The 20,096-nt window shown below is 41.6% G+C and overlaps 1 protein-coding gene across 1 annotated transcript; it reads right to left on the minus strand.

The window, feature by feature from the left end:
- Nucleotides 1-13,685: 13,685 nt before the first annotated feature.
- FABP6 (fatty acid binding protein 6) lies at nucleotides 13,686-18,811 on the minus strand. Its single transcript, XM_065410100.1, has 4 exons — nucleotides 18,745-18,811; nucleotides 17,647-17,822; nucleotides 15,396-15,485; nucleotides 13,686-13,739 (listed from the first exon to the last, which is right to left on the minus strand). The coding sequence occupies exons 1-4, from the start codon at nucleotides 18,809-18,811 to the stop codon at nucleotides 13,686-13,688; spliced, it is 387 nt and encodes a 128-aa protein (XP_065266172.1).
- Between the last annotated feature and the right edge of the window lie 1,285 nt (nucleotides 18,812-20,096).

Genomic DNA, 20,096 nt, shown 5'->3' on the forward strand with positions numbered 1-20,096 from the left:
AAGGGGTTCACTGCCTTCAGTTATTTTTGAGGATTAATGTCTTGTGGTCAAAGTGAAGTTTAGGACTGAAGAACTTGTACTAATGAGGAGGAGGTGGAGATTATGCCTTTATTCTAAGACTGCAATGTTAGGCTGCATAGAACTTTGGTCTTTAAATTCCATCTTGGAGCATTATAGCAAAACTGGGTTAAGGGTACTGAAATGAGAATACCTGCTACCATGTATCCAAAGGGTTATGTTTTTAAAATCATTTTGAGCTGGAACATCCTGTGTTTGGTCAAAAATTCTACGTAGGATTTGTGTAGTAATGTAGATAGTTACAAGTAACATGGAGACTTTTACCTGGGTGTAGAACACTCACTTGCTATGCAACCACCATTCCGTAGTTGCTGGAAGCCAGTATTGTTGGTTTTTTAAAGGTTCTCAGGACAGCAGTCTAGACAATGTGCAATATGCTTTTACTCTGATTTGTGGCAAATGCTGTGTTGTTGTTTTTTTAAAAATCACGTTAGGCAGTGCTCTTTAAGTTATATCTTTAGAGAATTTAGTTTTTTAAGGGATGTGTTGGGGTGGCGGGAAAATCTCTCTCAAAAATAACCTGTCTGCTAACATTTGTTTTAACAATGAGGGTCTCCTTAAAAATATTGCATATTGTAATTTTGTGTCACACATTAAGATGACCGTGTCCTTAGCAGAACAGGCTAGGAAAGTTTAAACTCTATTTCATTTTTTAATTAAAAAAAAAACAAAACTACAAATCCTAACAAAACTGAAGAGGCAATGCCTTACAGAAATTAGTTTAGCAACTTAGAGAATTTAGTTCCCTTTTTTTATTCTGTTGTTTGTGTATTTATATGGAACTTATTTCCACAAGGTTTTAGTGTATCTTTTAATGACTGTTATAGTCATTCGGCCATTCAGCAGATTGTAAAGACCCTCTTAAACATGTGGGGAATATTGTGGTACTAGGGCATTTCTGACTGTGGAATCCATGTGTTTTTTCGTAACCTCTATAGAACAGGTCATGTGAAGTCTTGTGTTTGACAGTCTGCAGTCACTCTTTAGTGACCATTTCCACTGCTAGCTTGATGAAGATTATCCAATAAACAAAAGACCTGCATCTGACATACTTATTTGTTAATACTGTCTGTGTTCTTACAGTATATTTCTCTGAAAAAGGGCCAGTGAACTTCTGCCTTGCACAAAGTAATCCCTTGGTCCAGTATCGGTGTATAGAAGCTATAGCTGTCAACAGTGTTTCCTGGGACACAACACAAAAGTACTCTTGACAAGTGTGATACACAGGATGAATTAGCAAATGGTATTTCCATGGTTTAGGAAACCTACACAGGAAGGCTTTGCAAAAAAGGAATTGTAAAAGATCAGGGAGGTGCTACTCACTGCCTGGGAAGTGAGGAACTATTCCATGCGTAAGATGTGGCATCATACAAGGAAGCAAGAAGTGAATCAGGGAAGCAATCTAAGGAGCAATTAGAAATGATGCAGCAGGACTGAGGGCATGTGGTGAAATGACAGCTTATGATATGATGTGATCAATATATTTCTTGGGCATCCTATCACACTGCTTATGTGATTTTAATTCTAAATTGGAGAGAATGCCTCTGCAATTTCTTAATTTCCTTCATGGTCACTTTTCTTTATACATGTCCTTTCCCTGGGTTCTCTCAATTCTGCTGTTTGTGTCCTGTGCATAGGATGAGCACCAAAACAAATCTCTGAAAGAAGCATATAGAGGTTTCTCGGAATAGATTAGCTAAAAAGCCCAACGTTGCCTCTTGTTTTGGGAGAACATACCTTCTGCAATGCCTCTGAATGCTGGCAGGAGTTCCACTTTAATTTCCTGGCTAGTGTACATTTAAGCCACACCTAATTTTAATGTGTGAATTTCCTTTAGTCTTTAATGAAAATATGCCACCTCTGGGAGTAGCTAAAGTAGGAAAGCTTAGACAACTGTAATGTAACTGTAAACCTGATTCTATCATCATGGCACTTAAAGGGACTTACATGGGTGCACAAAAAGCTGGGTGAGTTTTTAAAGCTTAATGGATGTAATAACTCTTTCAAAGCCCACACTTGTGCCATTTAGTGCAGTCAGTCACAGCCTATCCAAGCACTAGAATACTCACACAAGCTGATAAAGTCATAACTTCCAAGCATATATCACATAAAAGGTAGCAACTAAGCTTGCTGTAAATGCAAACTCAAAAGGCCTTTGGATATGAATAGAAAGTGATAACTTGGGTCACAAAACAGGAAATTTTTAAAATTTCACTGGTAATTTTTTAAAAGATAGAAGTGGGTTGCAAAATTAGCTGAGAAAATGCAAAAGCTATTTTTTCTTAACACTTTAGTCTTGATATGGTTTATATGGGGGAAAGCGTTCCAGTGATTAGCAAGCCTGGAAGACTACAATGAGTTCGCTAATCAAGGTCTTTATGCTTTGGAGCGAACATAGAAAACTAAATAAGGAATGTCTATAATATATAATGTTTTGAGATATAATGGCTTTGACTACTCCCCAGAGCTTGATCTCTCTGTTCTAGCCACTGTCCAAAATACTTCAAATAAAGTTATTTACAGTTAAAAGTTGGTTAGTACTCCTGGATCAAAGATAAATTAATGCTGAGGGTTTGATGAACATTACCAGCAGATATTAAGGGCTATTGCTTTATTGTGAGCTTGAACATGATGGCATTTTTGCTTAATAAGTAGTCTTTGATCTGTTTTTTTTTTTATAAATGTCAGAATCTGTTCCTCACTGTACTTTTGGTGCTTATTGACCGCACTGTGAAGGCAAAAGGAAATAAAGATATTTCATTCATTGTCAATCACCCTTTTAAACATATAGTAAAGTCTTTAAACAACTTGCTGAAGTTGGAATATTTAAAATTTGGTCATTTAAAACATCCTTGCAAAATTCTCACTGCTCCTTACTTAGGGTAAGTAATTTTTTATTTATTTATTTATTTTATTTTATTTATTTTGGACAGGTGAAAATCACTCTTGATCACCTCCACCAAAGGGGCAGTAAAATATAATGTGCACAGTCTTGCATGGCATTTTAAGACACAGCAGGAGACATAATAAGCAAGAAACTACTTTTCCCTGAATTAACTTCTGTCTCCCTCTAAGGAACATCTCCCTCTACTGCCTCCTTACCTGCCCATATATTCTTTTGAGGTTAGGTAGTAGCACTGAATTACTGAGAGTACTACCGCAGGTGTCAAATGTCTCCTTAGTGTAAAAGACAAGGTAAGGTGAGTGTCCTGCTTTAAAAAGCACTTCAATAAATCCTCAAAAATCTGCCTAATTTTCCTGGCAAATCAGACTGCCTTGCAAATTGGTCTGAGTGTCTGATCTTTTGTCCACAGGCATAAGTTTTTTGCTCCCTGACCTTTGGCAGGGCATGCACTTTCTTCAAAACCACAACTTTTGAAAATGTGGCTTTAATTCTTTGGGGGTTGAAATGCTCTGTGAGAGTTCCCAAGCAGCTCTGTCTTCATGAGACACATTTTAAAGCTAGCAAGGATCATTGTTTGGAACCATCTTGCTGGTGTTTAAACTTCCAAACCCCAGTCTCCCAACTCCTTTATTAAAGCATCAGTTCTTTGCATGTTTTTAAGGTCCTTTATATCCAGCTGTTGGGACTTGTTTCGAAGCAGGTCTCTTCCCCCCCCTCCTCCCCCACCCTCATGGCAGGGTTCCATCAACAGAATTGTGATTACAACACCACCATTTGGTTCCATCTCCACTCTGAGACAGAGCTTTGTTTTTGAACCAGAGTGGGAGGGGGGTAACCATGTTGTAATCAGGTCCCCAAGAAATCAAATTCAAACCTGATCACATTCCTATATGGATCCCAAGAATCAATTCCTAAGACTAAACTTTAACTTGCTCTTGCTTTTACTATTCCTCAGCATAAGCAAATGTTCTGCTTTAAATGAAAATCAACTCTCCAAACACCTTCTAAATAGTGTTGAGTGGCCTGGGCAGGACAGGATTAATATAGACATACCTGATCTTAAAAACTTTTGCCATATAGCAATGTCAGTTAGAGGAGTGGAGGCTTTTTGTGATATTTTTATGCCAGCAGAAGCCCTACTGTGGATACAATTACACTAGAAAACAAGTGATTTGTTGTTGCATAGCTTAGTTTGTTCAGGGAACTGATATAAGCTATACTGGCAAAAGCACATCAAGCTGTGTCAGTACTAGGAGGATTTGCCAGAATAGCTATATTGGCAAACCTTCTTTAGTAGAGACCACTGCCTAAACCCCTCCCCAAGCACCTTCCTATGTATCTGTGACCCTACTTCCTCACCTCTGGATTATGGGACAACCCTATTTCTGGGGCTTTGTAGCCTCTGGTGACCCTTCTACATGGCCAGGAAAACTAAGAGCTGGAGTTGAAGGCTAATTTGTCAAGCGTGGAAGTAGTTAAGGAATACAACCTCTGCCACAGCCTGCTAGCATAAAAGCAGAAGGGACTGCAGGGAAGGGAGACCAGGAGTGGTGAGTTGGGCCTTTGGAACCGCTTTAAGCCTCTGAGGACATGACTGGACAGTGAGCACTAGGCTCCTGCAGTATTAGCCATTTCCACTTCCCACTTTTGTGCAGTAACCAAGTGGGGAAATGGGAAGAGAAGAAGCTTATGTGAATACAGGACAAAACAAACATCTGTGCTTAGTCATGTGGCTAGATGTGATGGGGCTAACCATCTGGCTCCAGATGAAAATGTGAAAGCGTCCGCACAAGAACCGAAAAAGTTCATTATCCATAATGCGCACAGTCATTTCTTAGCAACAGAACCCCCTGCCCCCAAGCATGAGTTCCAAGTGACTAGCATAGCTGAGTGTACCCGCACCACCAGCATATTGCTTCCTACAACAGGCTGGGGCAGCTTTGGAAAAATGTTTTCTTGTCCTTAGAGCTTTGCTGGACAATAGAACATATTAATGGCCCCACCCTTCCAATAATGAGTTGCTGTTGTCTTCACTAAGCTTTGTCTGTTAGTGTCCCCTGCTAATTTCTGTTCTTGTGAGCTGTGGAATTTGTCTTGCAGTGGAGTATAAAATGCTCAGTTGATTCCAGACTTAAATTTTCCCTTGTCGTAGTGACCCTGTGAGGTGCATGAGTGTTGTTAACCCCCATCTTGCACATACAGAAACTAAGGTAAAACGGTTACATAACTTGCCCAAGGCCAAAGAGAGCTGGAACTGGAATGGAGTTTTGCTGGTGTATGCCTGTCCTGTGCTCAGATCACTAATGACAACCAGGTAGGTGCATTCTTCCTTTCTCTCTGCTGGAGCAGCTTATAGGTTCAAGCAATACAACATCACCTGTGTTCACAGCTACTATTGCCATCACTTTACAGTGGTAAGTGTGGGAGTGGGGAGCCAGCTATATTGTTAATACTGTCCTCTTACAAATGTGACCATAATCTGTCGGCTTTCTAGGAAGCGTATAGATCTAATGGCACTTTGGGGAATGAGTAGGGGATAGAGAACTCCACTGTCCTAGCCAGCATGCTCTTCTTTCAAGAGTAACAAGTTGCAATGTCCAAGGCCCGAGGCCTTATTCTGCACAAAATACACTGTTTACCTGCAGTTGCCACACTGAGTCTTGGGCAATGACTTATGTCTTGGGTATGACAGGCACAGTATAATTCAAATCCTATTTTAGATTCACAAACAAAAACTTAATAGTTTAGGTTTTTGATGAGCGTGTACATCTTAGCATTTCCTAGCTGGAGAATTCTTGACTTTGCAACCTTTTAATCCTTAACTTTGTATTTCCTGTTTTGTTTTTGTTTTTTTACAGTTCATTCATGTGAGCAACCTTAATTAATGTTCACTGAAGCTTTTGTTAGTGAATGTCCTTAGTTTTTAAATAGAAAATCTTATTTGAGTGCTATTTAAATAAAGCACTTATACAATGAAGACAACAAATGTGTATTATTGCCATTATCTTTGTGATGGTGCCATGCTGACCAGTATATTGAAAGTAATTAAACTGTACTCAAACAAAACATGATTTTTTTATGCAATATCCGTTTTACTTCCACTTCTAAATGACATTTAAAAAAACCCTCAAAGTTGAATAGGGTTTCATATCTATAATTTCCTGCGCTTTTTAAAGATAACTAAGCAATTTCGATTGGTAAGAAGCCATAAACAACATACATGAACAATATCATCCTCAAACAGTCATAGTCTACTGATGACCACAGTTGATGGTGTTGCACCAGGCAGCAATATTCAATATTATAGCTGCTGTTCATGTAACTTTTCATGCAACACTTTTGGGGGGAAATACCAAACAATTACTCTTTGAAAAGAAACAATGTAACATATGACAGTACAACCCCAAAAGAGCGGAGCAGAAGCTTATCCAACCCATCTGCTGTCATTATAAGGTAGGTGCATAGCTGGTTGAAAGACCATACTCGCAGTAGTTATCAAGGGTTTCCTGTCAAACTGGGAGGCACTACCTAGTGGAGTCCTGGAGGGGTCAGTCTTGGGTCTGGTGCTATTCAATATTTTCGTTAATGATTTGGATAATGGAGTGGAGAGTGTGCTTATAAAACTTGCAGATGACACCAACCTGAAAGGGGTTGCAAGCACTTTGAAGGACAGGATTAGAATTCAAAAGGACCTTGACAAATTAAGGAATTGGTATGAATTCAACAAGATGAATTTCAATCAAGATAAGTGCAAAATACTTTACTTACGATGGAAAAATCAAATGCACAACTACAAAATGAGGGTGTACTGCTGAAAAGGATCTGGAGGTTACAGTGGATCACAATTGAATATATGTCAACAATGAGCTTCAGCTATGAAAAAAGGCTACTATCATTCTGCAGTGTAATAACATGAGTGTCATATCTAAGACACACGAGGTAATTGTCCTGTCTAACTGGCAATGGTGAGGCCTACTTGGAGTGCTGTGTCCAGTTCTTTAGGAAAGATGTGGACAAATTGGAGAGTCCAGAGAGCAACAAAAATGATTTAAAAACCTGACCTATGAGGAAAGTTTAATTTAAAAAAAAAAAAAAAAAAAAAAAGGCACATTTAGTCCTGAGAGAAGACTGAGGGAAGACCTGATAGTCTTCCAAGTATGTTAAGGGCTATTATGAAGAGCATGGTGATAAATTGTTCTCCATGTCCACTGAAGGTAGGACAAGAAGTAATAGCCTTAAGCTATGGCTACACTGGCGCTTTACAGCCCTGCAACTTTCTCGCTCAGGGGTGTGAAAAAACACCCCCCTGAGCGCAGCAAGTTACAGCTCTGAAAAGCGCCAGTGTTAAACAGTGCCCCAGTGCTGGGAGCCGTGCTCCCAGCACTGTAAGCTAATCCCCTCGGGGAGGTGGAGTACCTGCAGCGCTGGGAGAGCTCTCTCCCAGCACTGGTGCCGCGACCACACTCACACTTCAAAGCGCTGCCGTGGGAGTGCTTTGGAGTTTCGAGTGTAGCCATACCCACAATCTACAGCAAGGCAGATTTAGCTTAAATATTGGGAAAAGCTTTCTAACTATGAGTAGTTAAGCTCTGGAATAGGCTTCCAGTGAGGTTGTGGCATCCCCATGATTGGAAGTTTTTTAAAGACCAGTTGGACAAACACTTGTCAGTGATGGTCTGATATGCAGTGTAGTTGTAACTGTGTCGGTCCCAGGATGTTAGACAAAGTGAGTGAGGAAATATCTTCTATTGGACCAGCTTCTGTTAGTGAGAGAGACAAGCATTTGAGCTACATGGAGCTCTCTTTCAGCTTTGGGAAAGGTACTCCCAGAATCACAGCAAAATGCATGATGGAACAAATCGTTTAGCATAAGTAGTTAGCACCTATGGTTAACTGGTCCTGCCACAGCACAGGGGGCTGGACTTGATGACTTGTTGAGGTCCCTTCCAGCCCTACATTTTTATGATTACAGCTCCTCCTGTGACCCTTCTTAATAATGTTATGGTAGTCTGAGGGGAAATTGGTTATCATAGGCAGCTGTTGCCAAGATAACCAGGGCAAGAGTGACTTTCTCTAAGTCTTCAAATGACTTGGAGGGAGGGAGTGGCTGATTATCTCTAGTGTCGTAATGTTTCAGCTCAGGCAGCAGTAGCACGGAGTCACAAATTTGCACTGTTTGGGGGGAGGGAGGAGGAGAAATTAGGCTTTTCCGATTTTTTTGTTTCCCCAAACTTCCTAATAACCCAGCAATGTACAAATTGGAGGTTCTTCTACACTGACAGGGTATACCAGACCTTCTGAGGCCCCCTGCTGTGGAGGCCTCGTGGCCCTGCCACGCCCCACCCCAAAAAAGGGCAGTGGAGAGGGTCTTCCAAGCTACCTAGAGTGGCTGTGTCCCATACAGCCAATTGGGGCCCAGCAGCATAGTACACCTCTACCCCGATATAATGCTGTCCTCGGGAGCCAAAAAATTGTACCGTGTTATAGGTGAAACCGCGTTCTATCGAACTTGCTTTGATCCACTGGAGTGCGCAGCCCCGGAGCACTGCTTTACTGCGTTATATCCGAATTCGTGTTATATCGGGTTGTGTTATATAGGGGTAGAGATGTATAAGAAGACCAGCAGGGCCAGAGGGAATCTCAGACAGGGCAGCGCTGCCAGAAGCCAGGGAGAGCGAGAAGGAGCCTTGAGCTGGTTGCTGGAACCTGGAGTATAGGAGTGGGCAGGCCTGGGGACCACCCACCCCCTTTTAGCCACTGGGGGGAAGTGGCCTGGACACTGAGGCACCCCAGAGGGGAAACTGAACTACAGTGGCCCAGCTGGAGGGCTGTAGCCAGGAAGCCCAAGAGGGCGAAGACATTGTCTCCAGGGAGGGAGCCCTGGGGCATTGCTCTCCCAGACCAGGGACAATCTGAGCGAGAGAGTGCAAGGACATGCACTCAGACAAGGGGATGCTCATGAGAGGTGAGTGTACCCTGTTACACACACACACAATTAATGGCTGGAATTTGTTTGAAAATCGGCATGTTTACAAAAAAAGCATTCCAAAAAAGGTGGGACACTGAGGTACAGATCATGTAAAAACAGAAAAAAATGATGCAATCTTAACTCTTTCACTACTGAGAGACCATAATTTGCCAAATACCTGTTATCTCAGATTTGAGAATGTTGGTTAGTTGACTTGGGTCATACTTAAGGACAGAGACTGAGACACCTGGCATATCATGCTATGTGCCCTCTTGCAAATTGCTACTGTGCCTCAGTTTCCACATCTGTAAACTGGAGATAATTATCCAAGTTCAAGAGGCATGTTGTGAAACGTAATGTTTGTGAAATGCATTGTGTTCCTGCTGATAAATGCACTTTAGTATATTTCTATTGGTCAGAATAAATTTTTATATAATTGTAACTTGTTCCAAGTTTTAATTTAGATGCTCAAAATTTGGGCTTAGTTTACCTATCAGTGCTTCTAATTCCATTATTCAGAATGCTGGTAAGATCTGAATCCCCTGGCCACTGGCATGGAACAAGTATTCCTCTCCCGCACCTCCCCGCCAAGTTAGTGTTCAGAATGAAAGTGGATTTCCCATGGTGTAACATTTCTCAGAGGTAGTTTTCTCCCATACACACTTTGATCAATTGCCTGCAGGGATTTTCCCAGTCCCTTCCTTAATTGCATCACAGCATGTTAACATTCCTTCAATAGTAGGAGCCTTCACAAGGCTAATAAAACATCAAAATTAAAAATATAAAAGCATGTTTGAATGTAGAGGGTAGGAACAGTGATTATCTTTGCATTCAGTTGGCTGCAGCCTGTTAATGTGTAAAATAGAATTTCTAATTACTTTTCTTCAGTAAATATATTTCCTTCCCTGTTTCATGATTCTAAATTAATGTGTTTTTAATAGTGACATTTCCAGAATTGATGGTTAGGGTGAGTGGAATTATAATTAGCTTGACATACAACTTGCTTGTTGCCAGTACTGGAATTTTGGCCAAATATTCCTGACCAGAGTTCAAATTCATCCAACTTAAGTTGGATCAAAAAATTAATTTCACTTGGGCATCTTTTCATCTGTTCTTTGGTATCAGGTGTATAACCTTTGGAAAATACAAACACTACCTAGTCAAACTATCTCCAAATTAAATAAGAGAAAAGCGTGAGCTAGGTACCCACCTTTACCCTCTCACATAAATTCTACCCTGATAAAACAGCATTGACATAAATGGACCTGATTTACGCCAGCGTGAGGGTAACGTGGCCCTTTGATTCTAACTTTCCATGAAGGTCTGAATGCATAATGTGGCTCTGAGCTCTCTCTATTTAACTCCCACCTCTCTACAACTGTATTTCTATGTGTATCCATATCCAAGCCTCTAAGGTACGTTGTGTGACTAAATTTCATGTTTACATAATGTATTTCCTATGCTCATGCATCATTCTTTTCCAGTAATAATGTGAGCTATTCTCACTCTTAAATAGCTTTACAACTTGTTTTAGTGTGTGGATCATATGACCTTTAACTTTTGTTTCCCTGTGCTAGTTAATAGCTAGTTGACGTTGAAATGCCTAAAAACTGAAATCATTATTCATGGGCTGGAGAAGGACTTTCCACAGAGGTTTACAGCAGTGTTACAAGTTTTCATACAGCAATCTATTAAGTTAAGTAACACTCTGTATAGCTGGCAGAGTGTCTGAGTGAATGTTCCAGGGGACCTGCACTAGAGGGCTGACCCCCTCAGCCTTGGGAAATTGTGATGGTGATTTATGTCGCCATTGTTGACAGTCATGCTCAGAAACTGATGAGCTGCTTTCAAAAAATCAGGTCTGGAGGTGGAGGATAGTGAGGATATGGAGGAGCATTCTTGGTGAGAGGGGTAGGAAAAATCCAATGCACTGCCATCATTTAACAATATGATTGAGGAGGCTGAATTTCAACAGAAGCTTGTGGATCAGAAAGTCTATTTGTTGTTAGCAGCAGAAGACAGTTCCAACCATGCACAGCTTTCAGATCTGACTCCAGTTTCACCAATTAAAGTTCAGCATCTTTTCTAACAAGCGACAAAGAGTCCTGTGGCACCTTATAGACTAACAGATGTATTGGAGCATAAGCTTTCGTGGGTTTTATGCTCCAATACGTCTGTTAGTCTATAAGGTGCCACAGGACTCAGTCTGGATCTGTAAAAAGCGACAAACACAGCTACCCCTCTGAGACTTTTCTAACAAGGTGTACTTTAGTCTTGGAAACAGAAGAGGTAATGCACATGAGCAAACCTGGATATAGGCCACATGTGGCCCGTGTAGGGTGACCAGATGTCCCGATTTTATAGGGACAGTCCCGATATTTGGGGCTTTTTCTTATATAGGCTTCTATTACCCCCGTCCCAATTTTTCACACTTGCTGTCTGGTCACCGTAGGCCCGTGCCATGTAAATTTGTGGCTCTCCTGAAGACAGTGTTATGATGGAGGTGGGTGAAACCTTGTTGAAGCTGGTGGATGTATTAGACACCCTTCATTCAGGACAAATGTAAGTACACCTCTACCCCGATATAACGCGACCCAATATAACATGAATTCAGATAGAACGCGGTAAAGCAGCGCTCCGGGGGGGGGGGAGGCACACTCCGGTGGATCAGAGCAAGTTCAATATAACACGGTTTCACCGGTAAGATTTTTTTGGCTCCCGAGGACAGCTTTATATCGGGGTAGAGGTGTAGTAGTAGCTTTTTAGCTTTTTGCAGTAAGAAAGCTGAAACAGAGCCACAGGTGAGTATGGCCAGAAGCTGAGCTCTGTGGGTGTAGGGGTTTCACTGAGGGCTGAATGCAGACTCAGGGGACTGGATATTATTGGGAGGTGTGTGTATCTGTGAGCAGGGCTGGCTCCAGGCACCAGCCGAGCAAGCTGGTGCTTGGGGCGGCAGCTTTAGGAGACGGCATTCCGCCCAATCCTAGGGCGGCACGGCCGCTTTTTTTTTTTTTTTTTTGGTGGTGGTACGCTCCGGCCGCCCTGTAGGGGGCGGCGGCGTGGAGGACGGGAGCGCCCTGCAGGAAGCCCGGCAGGGCAGCCCGCGTCCTTCCCTCCCAGCCGACTGGAGCGGTGCAGAGCCCTCCCGGCAGGTGGCGGGGCAGGAGGGGCCGCGTGGCAGCGCCCCACTGAAGCCCTGGCCGCCCCCCTTCTCTCTCTCCCGCCCGCTCCCTCCCCCTGCACCCTGGCTCCGGCCGCGCCGCAGGTTTTTTTTTTTTTTTTTTTTGCTTTGCCGTTCTGGCTGCCCCGGTTTTTTTTTTTTGCTTGGGGCAGCCAAAAAGCCAGAGCCGGCCCTGTCTGTGAGCAGAAATGGGGGAGAGAAGCAGCCAGAAAGCCATGGAGATGGCAGCAGAAGCACTTGCAGTGCAACCCCGAGAGAAAGCCAAGAGAGGGCTTTTTGGGCAGAGCAGTAGCTGAAACTGTGACTAAAGAACCTGCCTTGTCTTTAATTCCTACTGAGTTCTTGAAAAATACCTGACTCCAGCTGAAGCCTGGCCTGAGTGGAGTAATTAACACATGGAGGGAGGCCTCATTTCTTGAAGGCTAGAATAGGGAGATAAACAGATCATTAGGGTGAAGTAAATAGGCCAGTAAGCTAAAAAGACAGAATGTCTGAGCTAGCTAAGAAAAAAGGGAGAACACCCAGGGAACCATTTACTAAAGTGGACAAGATCAGTTAGGAATGTAAAGAAGGGGTCAGGCATGGACAGAATGCAGCACAGGGATTGGTTCCTGAAAAGTGACCAAGCCAAAAATTTGATATAATGTATAGTAAATGCAATGAGATGAGTAAATGTTTATGAAGTTGTGTGTAACTTTGGATGTGTGGTACGCCTTATGCCCACTCCCTATGTTTGAGTCTGATCAACTCAGCATAGTTTTGCTATATGCCAAATCAAGGAAGCTGAGTGACAAAATCTGGAGTCAAACTAAGTTTTTTGTTTGTTTGTTTGTTTTTACACCAGAGAACTGGTTGAAGTGTTTTCCCAGAACTGGACAAGGTGTTCTGGATAAGCCAAGTGGAAAAGGTCTGGGAGGGAATCTAAACATCCTCCAAAAAAAACCGCAAGCCCACAAGTAATGGCTAACCACTTGGATAAAGAGGGGTAACAATAATAATGTAACCACGGTAGCAATGCTAGCAGATTTATCGCTCCCACGTATATAACCAAAATACCCTTCTTTTGATACTGAAAGGTTTGATAATGAGGATGCACAAATGTAGCTTTTCAATTATGTAAAATTTCTGCTCTTTAGCCAGAGACAAAGGTAAACCTCTTTCCCCTGCTCTTACTAGAATAGCTGCTTTGGACAGAGTACTGCCTATCATGCATAGTCAGAGGCCAAATAAGAAAACTACCAAATGGTTATAGACACCACTCACCTATGCCATGCACAAAATGAATCCTGAAAGAATTAGACTGCAGCACAGTCACTATATGCGAGTGAGCGCTTTGATTTAAATGTCATGTTTTTGACTAGGAGTGTGTGCCAGAACCCTTAATTACACAAAGGGTAAAAACATTAACATGGAAAAATTGAAGTTGTCTCCCTTTGAAACAACTGTTCCCTCGTTTGTTTGCAATAGAGACACAGAAAGAGATGGAGTTTCTAAAACTGATTTATTGATTGTCTTTATATTCATTTCTCAGTGCACTGGAAGATGAGTTCTTCTTAAGCCAGCTTTTTGCTGACTCTTTTGTAGGTTATACCACCAGCTGTAGAGATCTGGAATGAAGAACAAACCAAAAACTCTGAACATGGTAACTAGAACTGCAGAGTTACTTATGGAAAAGATTTGTTAGAGCTTGGATTATGCCCCTTTCTGGTAAAAGATTTGGTCCCCGAAACTAAATTATTAATGCACTTCTTCCTGGGATACTCTATAGCAGGGGTCAGCAACCTTTCAGAAGTGGTGTGCCGAGTCTTCATTTATTCACTCTAATTTAAGGTTTCGCGTGCCAGTAATACATTTTAACGTTTTTAGAAGGACTCTTTCTATAAGACAACAATAGTTTAGTTATATATTATAGAATGTAAAGTAAATAAGGTTTTTAAAATGTTTAAGAAGCTTCATTTAAAATTAAATTAAAATGCAGAGTCTCCCGGACCGGTGGCCAGGACCTGGGCAGTGTGAGTGTCACTGAAAATCAGCTCGTGTGCCAAAGGTTGCCTACCCCTGCCCTATAGAAATACATTTTACATAGCAACTATCTCACATAAAAACATGTTTCGGGATGTTTTAAGGGATTCCACCCTAGAATACCTGATCCTGAGATGATACCTGAGACAATATGCTGTGATGGGTGTTCTACAATAGCAATAAATGGATGGAAATATCAGTTTCGATGCAGGTAGCTGTATTGCCAGGAAGTGACGATAGGCCCAATTCAGCAAGGTGGTTAAGCATGTATATAACTCTAACTCTAGGCAAATAAGTAGTCCTCATCTGAAGTCAAGTCCTGACTTCTTACGCCACTCATGCATTGAAGCCCTTATGCTTAAAGTTTGGCATGTGCTCCCATACTTTGTTGAAGAGGGGCCTATCTGAGAAACCTGGACCCCGCTCTAGGTTTTAGTAAGTATCAGTCTAGATTATCCAAAATCCATCTTTCCCATCACTATCTGGACTTCTTGTTGGTTCGGCAGTGTCCCTGTTTTTCCAAACTGGGTGAAACTCTTTCTTCTCTTTATAACACACTTCCATGGAATTTGAGAACGATGCAAAACAAATAGTTTTATAGAAATTACTCTACAACCCTACAGAATTTAACAGTAAATTGTAAACTTTCTGTAGAACTTTTAAACCATCCTATGGAACACTATGCCAGAAATATAGAAAATTATAGCCCAGATATAGTGGATCAGAGGTAGCCTTAAAAAAATATACAGAAAGTTTCACTATTATAGAAGACTTCAGTAAGTGTTGTTTCCATTTCAACTCTTGAAGCCCATGTACTTTATGTAGTCAGCTAAGTCAGTCAAGGACAGACTGGTCAACTTGCGAGAAGTCAGGTTAAAAAATCCAAAATATAAATACTAAATTGTGTTTAACAATTATCTGGGTTTCATGAACCTATGACACTTAAAAAATCTAATTCACCATGAAAGCCATTTTAAAACATGTTTTGCATTCGGATGGAACAATGAAACACTTGCCTATTTCACATCTGATAATTATGCTACAAAAACTGCAGGGGGAAGGCTTGCTTTAAAATCCTGCCTTTTACCCCCCCCCCCCCCCAAATCTAAAATGTAATGAAAACATTTCTAGTGGTCCCTTAGGTTTTATAAAGATAAAGCCCAATGTTCCGTGCTGTAATTAACCTGGCAATATTCCTTTAAGTTTCATGGAGTGCCTCTGAAGGATGGTTAGAGACTTACCTCTACTAGTTTTCCACCAGCAATCTCTGCAGTATGATGGTAGTTAGGGAAATCAACAACCACTTTCCCACCTTCCATTTTAACAGTTGCCTGTAATGGAAATTTGTTTATCATTGTCTTGATTTCTTGGGCTTTATTGTCCATGACTGCTTTTCAACAGCCTCTAAAGAAAATAAGATGTGAGCGAACCCATGTGCTACAGACACTATTATATATTCTCAGACACTAACAAGACCAGAATCCTAGTTCTTAAATATAAATTCTCACAGCTTAAGCTAAAGTAGATGTAGCTAGCAGTAGTAGCAAGTAACATATCTTCTCTTTGGGCCAGTCACTGAAACAGTATATCCAGAGACAGAAGGGCTTTAGAGTACTCTTTTCATAGCCAGTCCTCATAGTGTTGGTCTCTCTCAGATAACTAGGCTTGTCCAAGCTTGTAAGGCAAAAATGACTTAAGGCCAGTCAGCCATAATTAGAAAAATAGTGGTTTTCAAGGTAAAAAATGAGCTGACTTCTTTCACAGACGAGAGGGAAAACCCCGTCAGCTTTGCATTTTGTGTTATATTGAAGGAAGCATTTCTCACATGAGAACCATTTTTTGTCTTAACTACCCCACTCGCATCTTTGGCAGCCCAAAAGGATCCACATGTTAAAGTGTCTCTGGGATAGAGAAAGGGGAAGGGTAGCGTTTGTAACATTTCAACTTTGGATGAAAAGTTTGCAGTATATGAAAGTAACTCTCCTTGTAATTGTACGTATGTTAAGTCTCAAGGGTTTTGTAAAGCCAGAAATGTTTGGCTTTTTGCACAACTCCAGTCAAAATGTAGAGGAAACAATGTTATGATTGACAAACCAATCTAGAAATCAGGAAATAGGGGTTCGGGTCCCAGTTTGGTGTCAAATTTCCCCATGTGATGGTTGGCTTTCCTATTGTTAAAAATGAATAATGCTTCTACTTGGTACTTGCATCATTATTTTTGAGATGCTCAGATATTACGAGTTTTTTCTTTCAACACCTCCCTGAGATAGGGAAATATTACCCCCATTTTATAGATGAAGAATAGAGCAAGTGATTTGTTCCAGGTCATTTAGGAAGATTGTGGCAAAGCCAGATATTAAATCTGTCTTCTGAGTCTCTAGGCAGTGCCTGGAAGACCAGGCCATCCTTCCTCATATCTAAGAAATGTGAGGCTTGCTTCATGCCTCTTGTAAATTTTGATGGGAAATAGAAAGAATCATTATTGTAGTAGTGGTCTATATAGTGAAATACATTGGAATATATAGGGCCAGGTTGCATGGATTTACAAAGGAGGAAATGAGAGCACCCTTGCATGGGTCAAGGCTGAAGCACAATGGGAGTCCTGGTGCTGAGTGTGTGCCTGGTCTCCACAGAGCTAGGGTTTTGTCAGCACTAGATTGTAGAAAGGAGGCAGGGATATAACTTTTCCCCACTCTCTACACCAGTTACTGAAGGAAATCTGGCATGGAAGGCAGAAGGTAATGAACTGTTATGGGTGGGGTGGCAGTTGTTGTTACTATGAGTTCTGAGAGCCAGTGTACCTGCTTGAGGCACGGGCCCTTCTGGGGCTGTCATTCTACCCTTTTTCTTTTCCCCCCTGTTTTTTTTTAATGTGACAATGTTCAAGTCCTAACTAAACTCTTTGAACTGGCTGCACAAGAGATTTAGAAGTCTCTACAGCAGAGGTGGGCAAACTACGGCCTGAAGGACCGTCCTGCCCAGCCCTTGAGCTCCTGGCTGGGGAGGCTAGCCCCCGGCCCCTCCCCCGCAGCCTCAGCTTGCCATGCTGCCAGTGCTCTGGGCGGCGAGGCTGCAAGAGCCGCCGGGTGTAGTGTATTAAATTGCTCCCCTTAGGAATGTGCTACTTACGGAGCACCAGGACTGGCAGCTGTAAGTAGCACACCGTAAGTAATACATTCCTACGGGGAGCAATTTAATACACTACACCAGCCCTCCATACACTTTCGGAACCCCGATGTGGCCCTCAGCCCAAAAAGTTTGCCCACCCCAGCTCTATGGGCATATTTAGAAATAGATTTATGTTCAAAAATATAGTGGGTAGATTAAAAACAATACAGGGCATCTCTTCATATGTGTCAGGATTACGCATTGACAAAATCCCTCAGATGGAGTACCAGATGCTATGGACCATTGTCCCCTAAATTATGGAATAGACTAGGCAACTAAGTTACTATTGAAACAACATTAAACCATAGGACTAAATTAATTTACCTTGAACTTTTTACCTCCCATTGTCTCCATGTCGGCTTCCTTGCCAATGGTGAATTTGTTGGTCATGGACTGGCCTGTGGGGTAGATCTGGGTCCAGACAAAGTCATTTCCATTCTGTGCCACTTCTGTGACAATCTTGAAATTCCTTCCCTTTTCAATGATATCACTGGGGATACCTACCCAACGGAAACACAGGTTTTTAAAGCTAATATCCCATTAATCATATTTTCTTCTGTATTTAAGGAAAACAATGGTCTGTGGTTTCCTCTATTGAGAAATTCATGACTGATTACATGGATCCCCACTCTTTTACATTGGTGTCATAGTTCAAAATGCTGGAAGCACACTTTGGAAGCAGTGAGACCTCAACCCTGTAGCTAGATGCAGCTCGAGTCTGTGAAAGATTGTTTGGAAAGTGTCCATGGTCGGGGGAGGGTGGTGGTAAATTTTTCAGCTGTATCTATCCAGTCTATACACATGTACGCACATGAAGTTACATGTGCACAAAGTTTTTTTTCTGTACTTTGTAGGGAAAAAAAACCTATTACATTCTAATATTTACATATGCCATTTAAATAGTTGAACACTTGCCTGAATACTAACATTTACACTTACAGAACCCAGTTACCTCCATGGATTTTACAGGTGCCTGCACCGGCCTTGGCTTTTTAAAAGTTCATATGGAGTTAGGGTACACTCAGGCACCTACTCCTGTAGAGGGCAGTCACAAGTTTGTACTAGCACAAGTGGAGCTTGAGGTTTGACTATTGGGCCCCCTAATTCATTGTATTACAAGTACCTTTGGGCCTGATTCTGCTCCCACTAAACTCAGACTTTAGTAGGAGCAGGCCTGAGCTTTGCTGTAGATGATGATATTCTGAAGATGTGATTGAAAGCTGCATGGAAGAAAATGAATCAATGAAGGTATAACCCACTTGCCAGCCAGGGGCTGGCAGATAAGGTGCTCAGCACTTTCTGATAGGTATCAAACACCCTCAACACCTGGGAGGAGCAAGCCTCAAACCTTTGCATTGTTTATCTAGTAGTTTATTAAAACTCGTTAAGATTCATTGAGAAAAATCTCCAGTATATACTCACCAATACACTTCACAAAGGCATCATAGTTGTCTTCACTTTCCACTTCATATCTGCCCGTGAAAGCCATGTTACCTTAGAGATGTGGCTGGTGCACTGGAGCAGCTGTTGCGATGAAGAAGCTTGGCTGGGTGCAAACAGGCTCAAAGCTCTCACTTTATAAACCTTCCCAAGCTGCTCAACCCCACCCCCTGATCATTCCACCTGTCCACCACGCCCCTCCGACTGAAATAGAGTCTCTAGCCTGGGTGTTATTGACCCTCATGAAAGTGCCCATTTATAATTCTATGATGACTCCTTGTCCTTGGTTTATACGGCTGGAGGGATCAGTCGTTTTTGTTGTTTGTTTTCAAATGCAAGTGCTGTCCCTTACTGCTGGAATTTATTTTAAAAAAGAGAACCGCAGATTAATTTGTTTGAAATAAATCAGTTATTTTGTGGATGATGTATTTGCAAAATATCCGATTTTGACTGCTTCTGATTCAGTGTATGTCCATAAGCAAGTCACTTGATTTCTTTGAGTTCCCTCTTCGTAAAAAGGGATGATAATACAGTACCTGCCTGTATGAAGGGCTTCAAGATCCTAAGAAGAAAAATGCTTATTATTGACTCTTAGTACCATGGATTCTGCCAAGGAGAAGGAATTATAAATGTTTGTTCCTCAAAGATCTTGTCCCATTAGAGTGCATGCTGCAGTGAGAGATGCCTGCTATCTCAGGGGGCTACATCTCCCTCATCCCCTAAGCCTTCCTCCTAGAATCCAGCCCTGACCGGCAGCATCCCAGGAGCAGAAGATATAGCAGGCAATGCTGCTTCTCCCCTTTGAGGCTCTGTCCAGCCAGGGCAAGATTTGATCCTGGCTGGACAACTGTAATGCCTCCTCAAGCATTCAGAAATCATGAGACAGGTCTCCTCAAAGTCATGAGACTGTAAAAAGTAAGTCTTGGGTTCTTATTATTTACCTTCTGGTTTCAGAGCTTTTAGGTTTCACTCGAATCATGTTTTCCCACTTTGCTCACCAAGCATGTAGTCTAATTTTTTTTATATTTTTTTAAAGAATAAAACAGATTATAATGTAATTTCATAACTCTGGGAGCTGAAGCTTTAAGAAAAACATCAAATATGAGATTAGTTTTAAAATTGCAAGAGTTGGCAATACTACTACAATACAATAATTTGACAGCCCATAACCTCCTTCTATTACCCCAAGTAATTCACAAAGCCTAATTTGCCAGTGGCAGAATGTGACGTTGCACCCCATAATGCTTTATAGAAATATGCTTGCGTGTAAATATGACAAAACTGGAATATGTTTTATGCTAGATATGCCATGTAACGTATCTCTGCAAAGGTTA

This window comes from Emys orbicularis, chromosome 8 (assembly GCF_028017835.1).
Source record: "Emys orbicularis isolate rEmyOrb1 chromosome 8, rEmyOrb1.hap1, whole genome shotgun sequence".
NCBI lineage: Eukaryota > Metazoa > Chordata > Testudines > Emydidae > Emys > Emys orbicularis.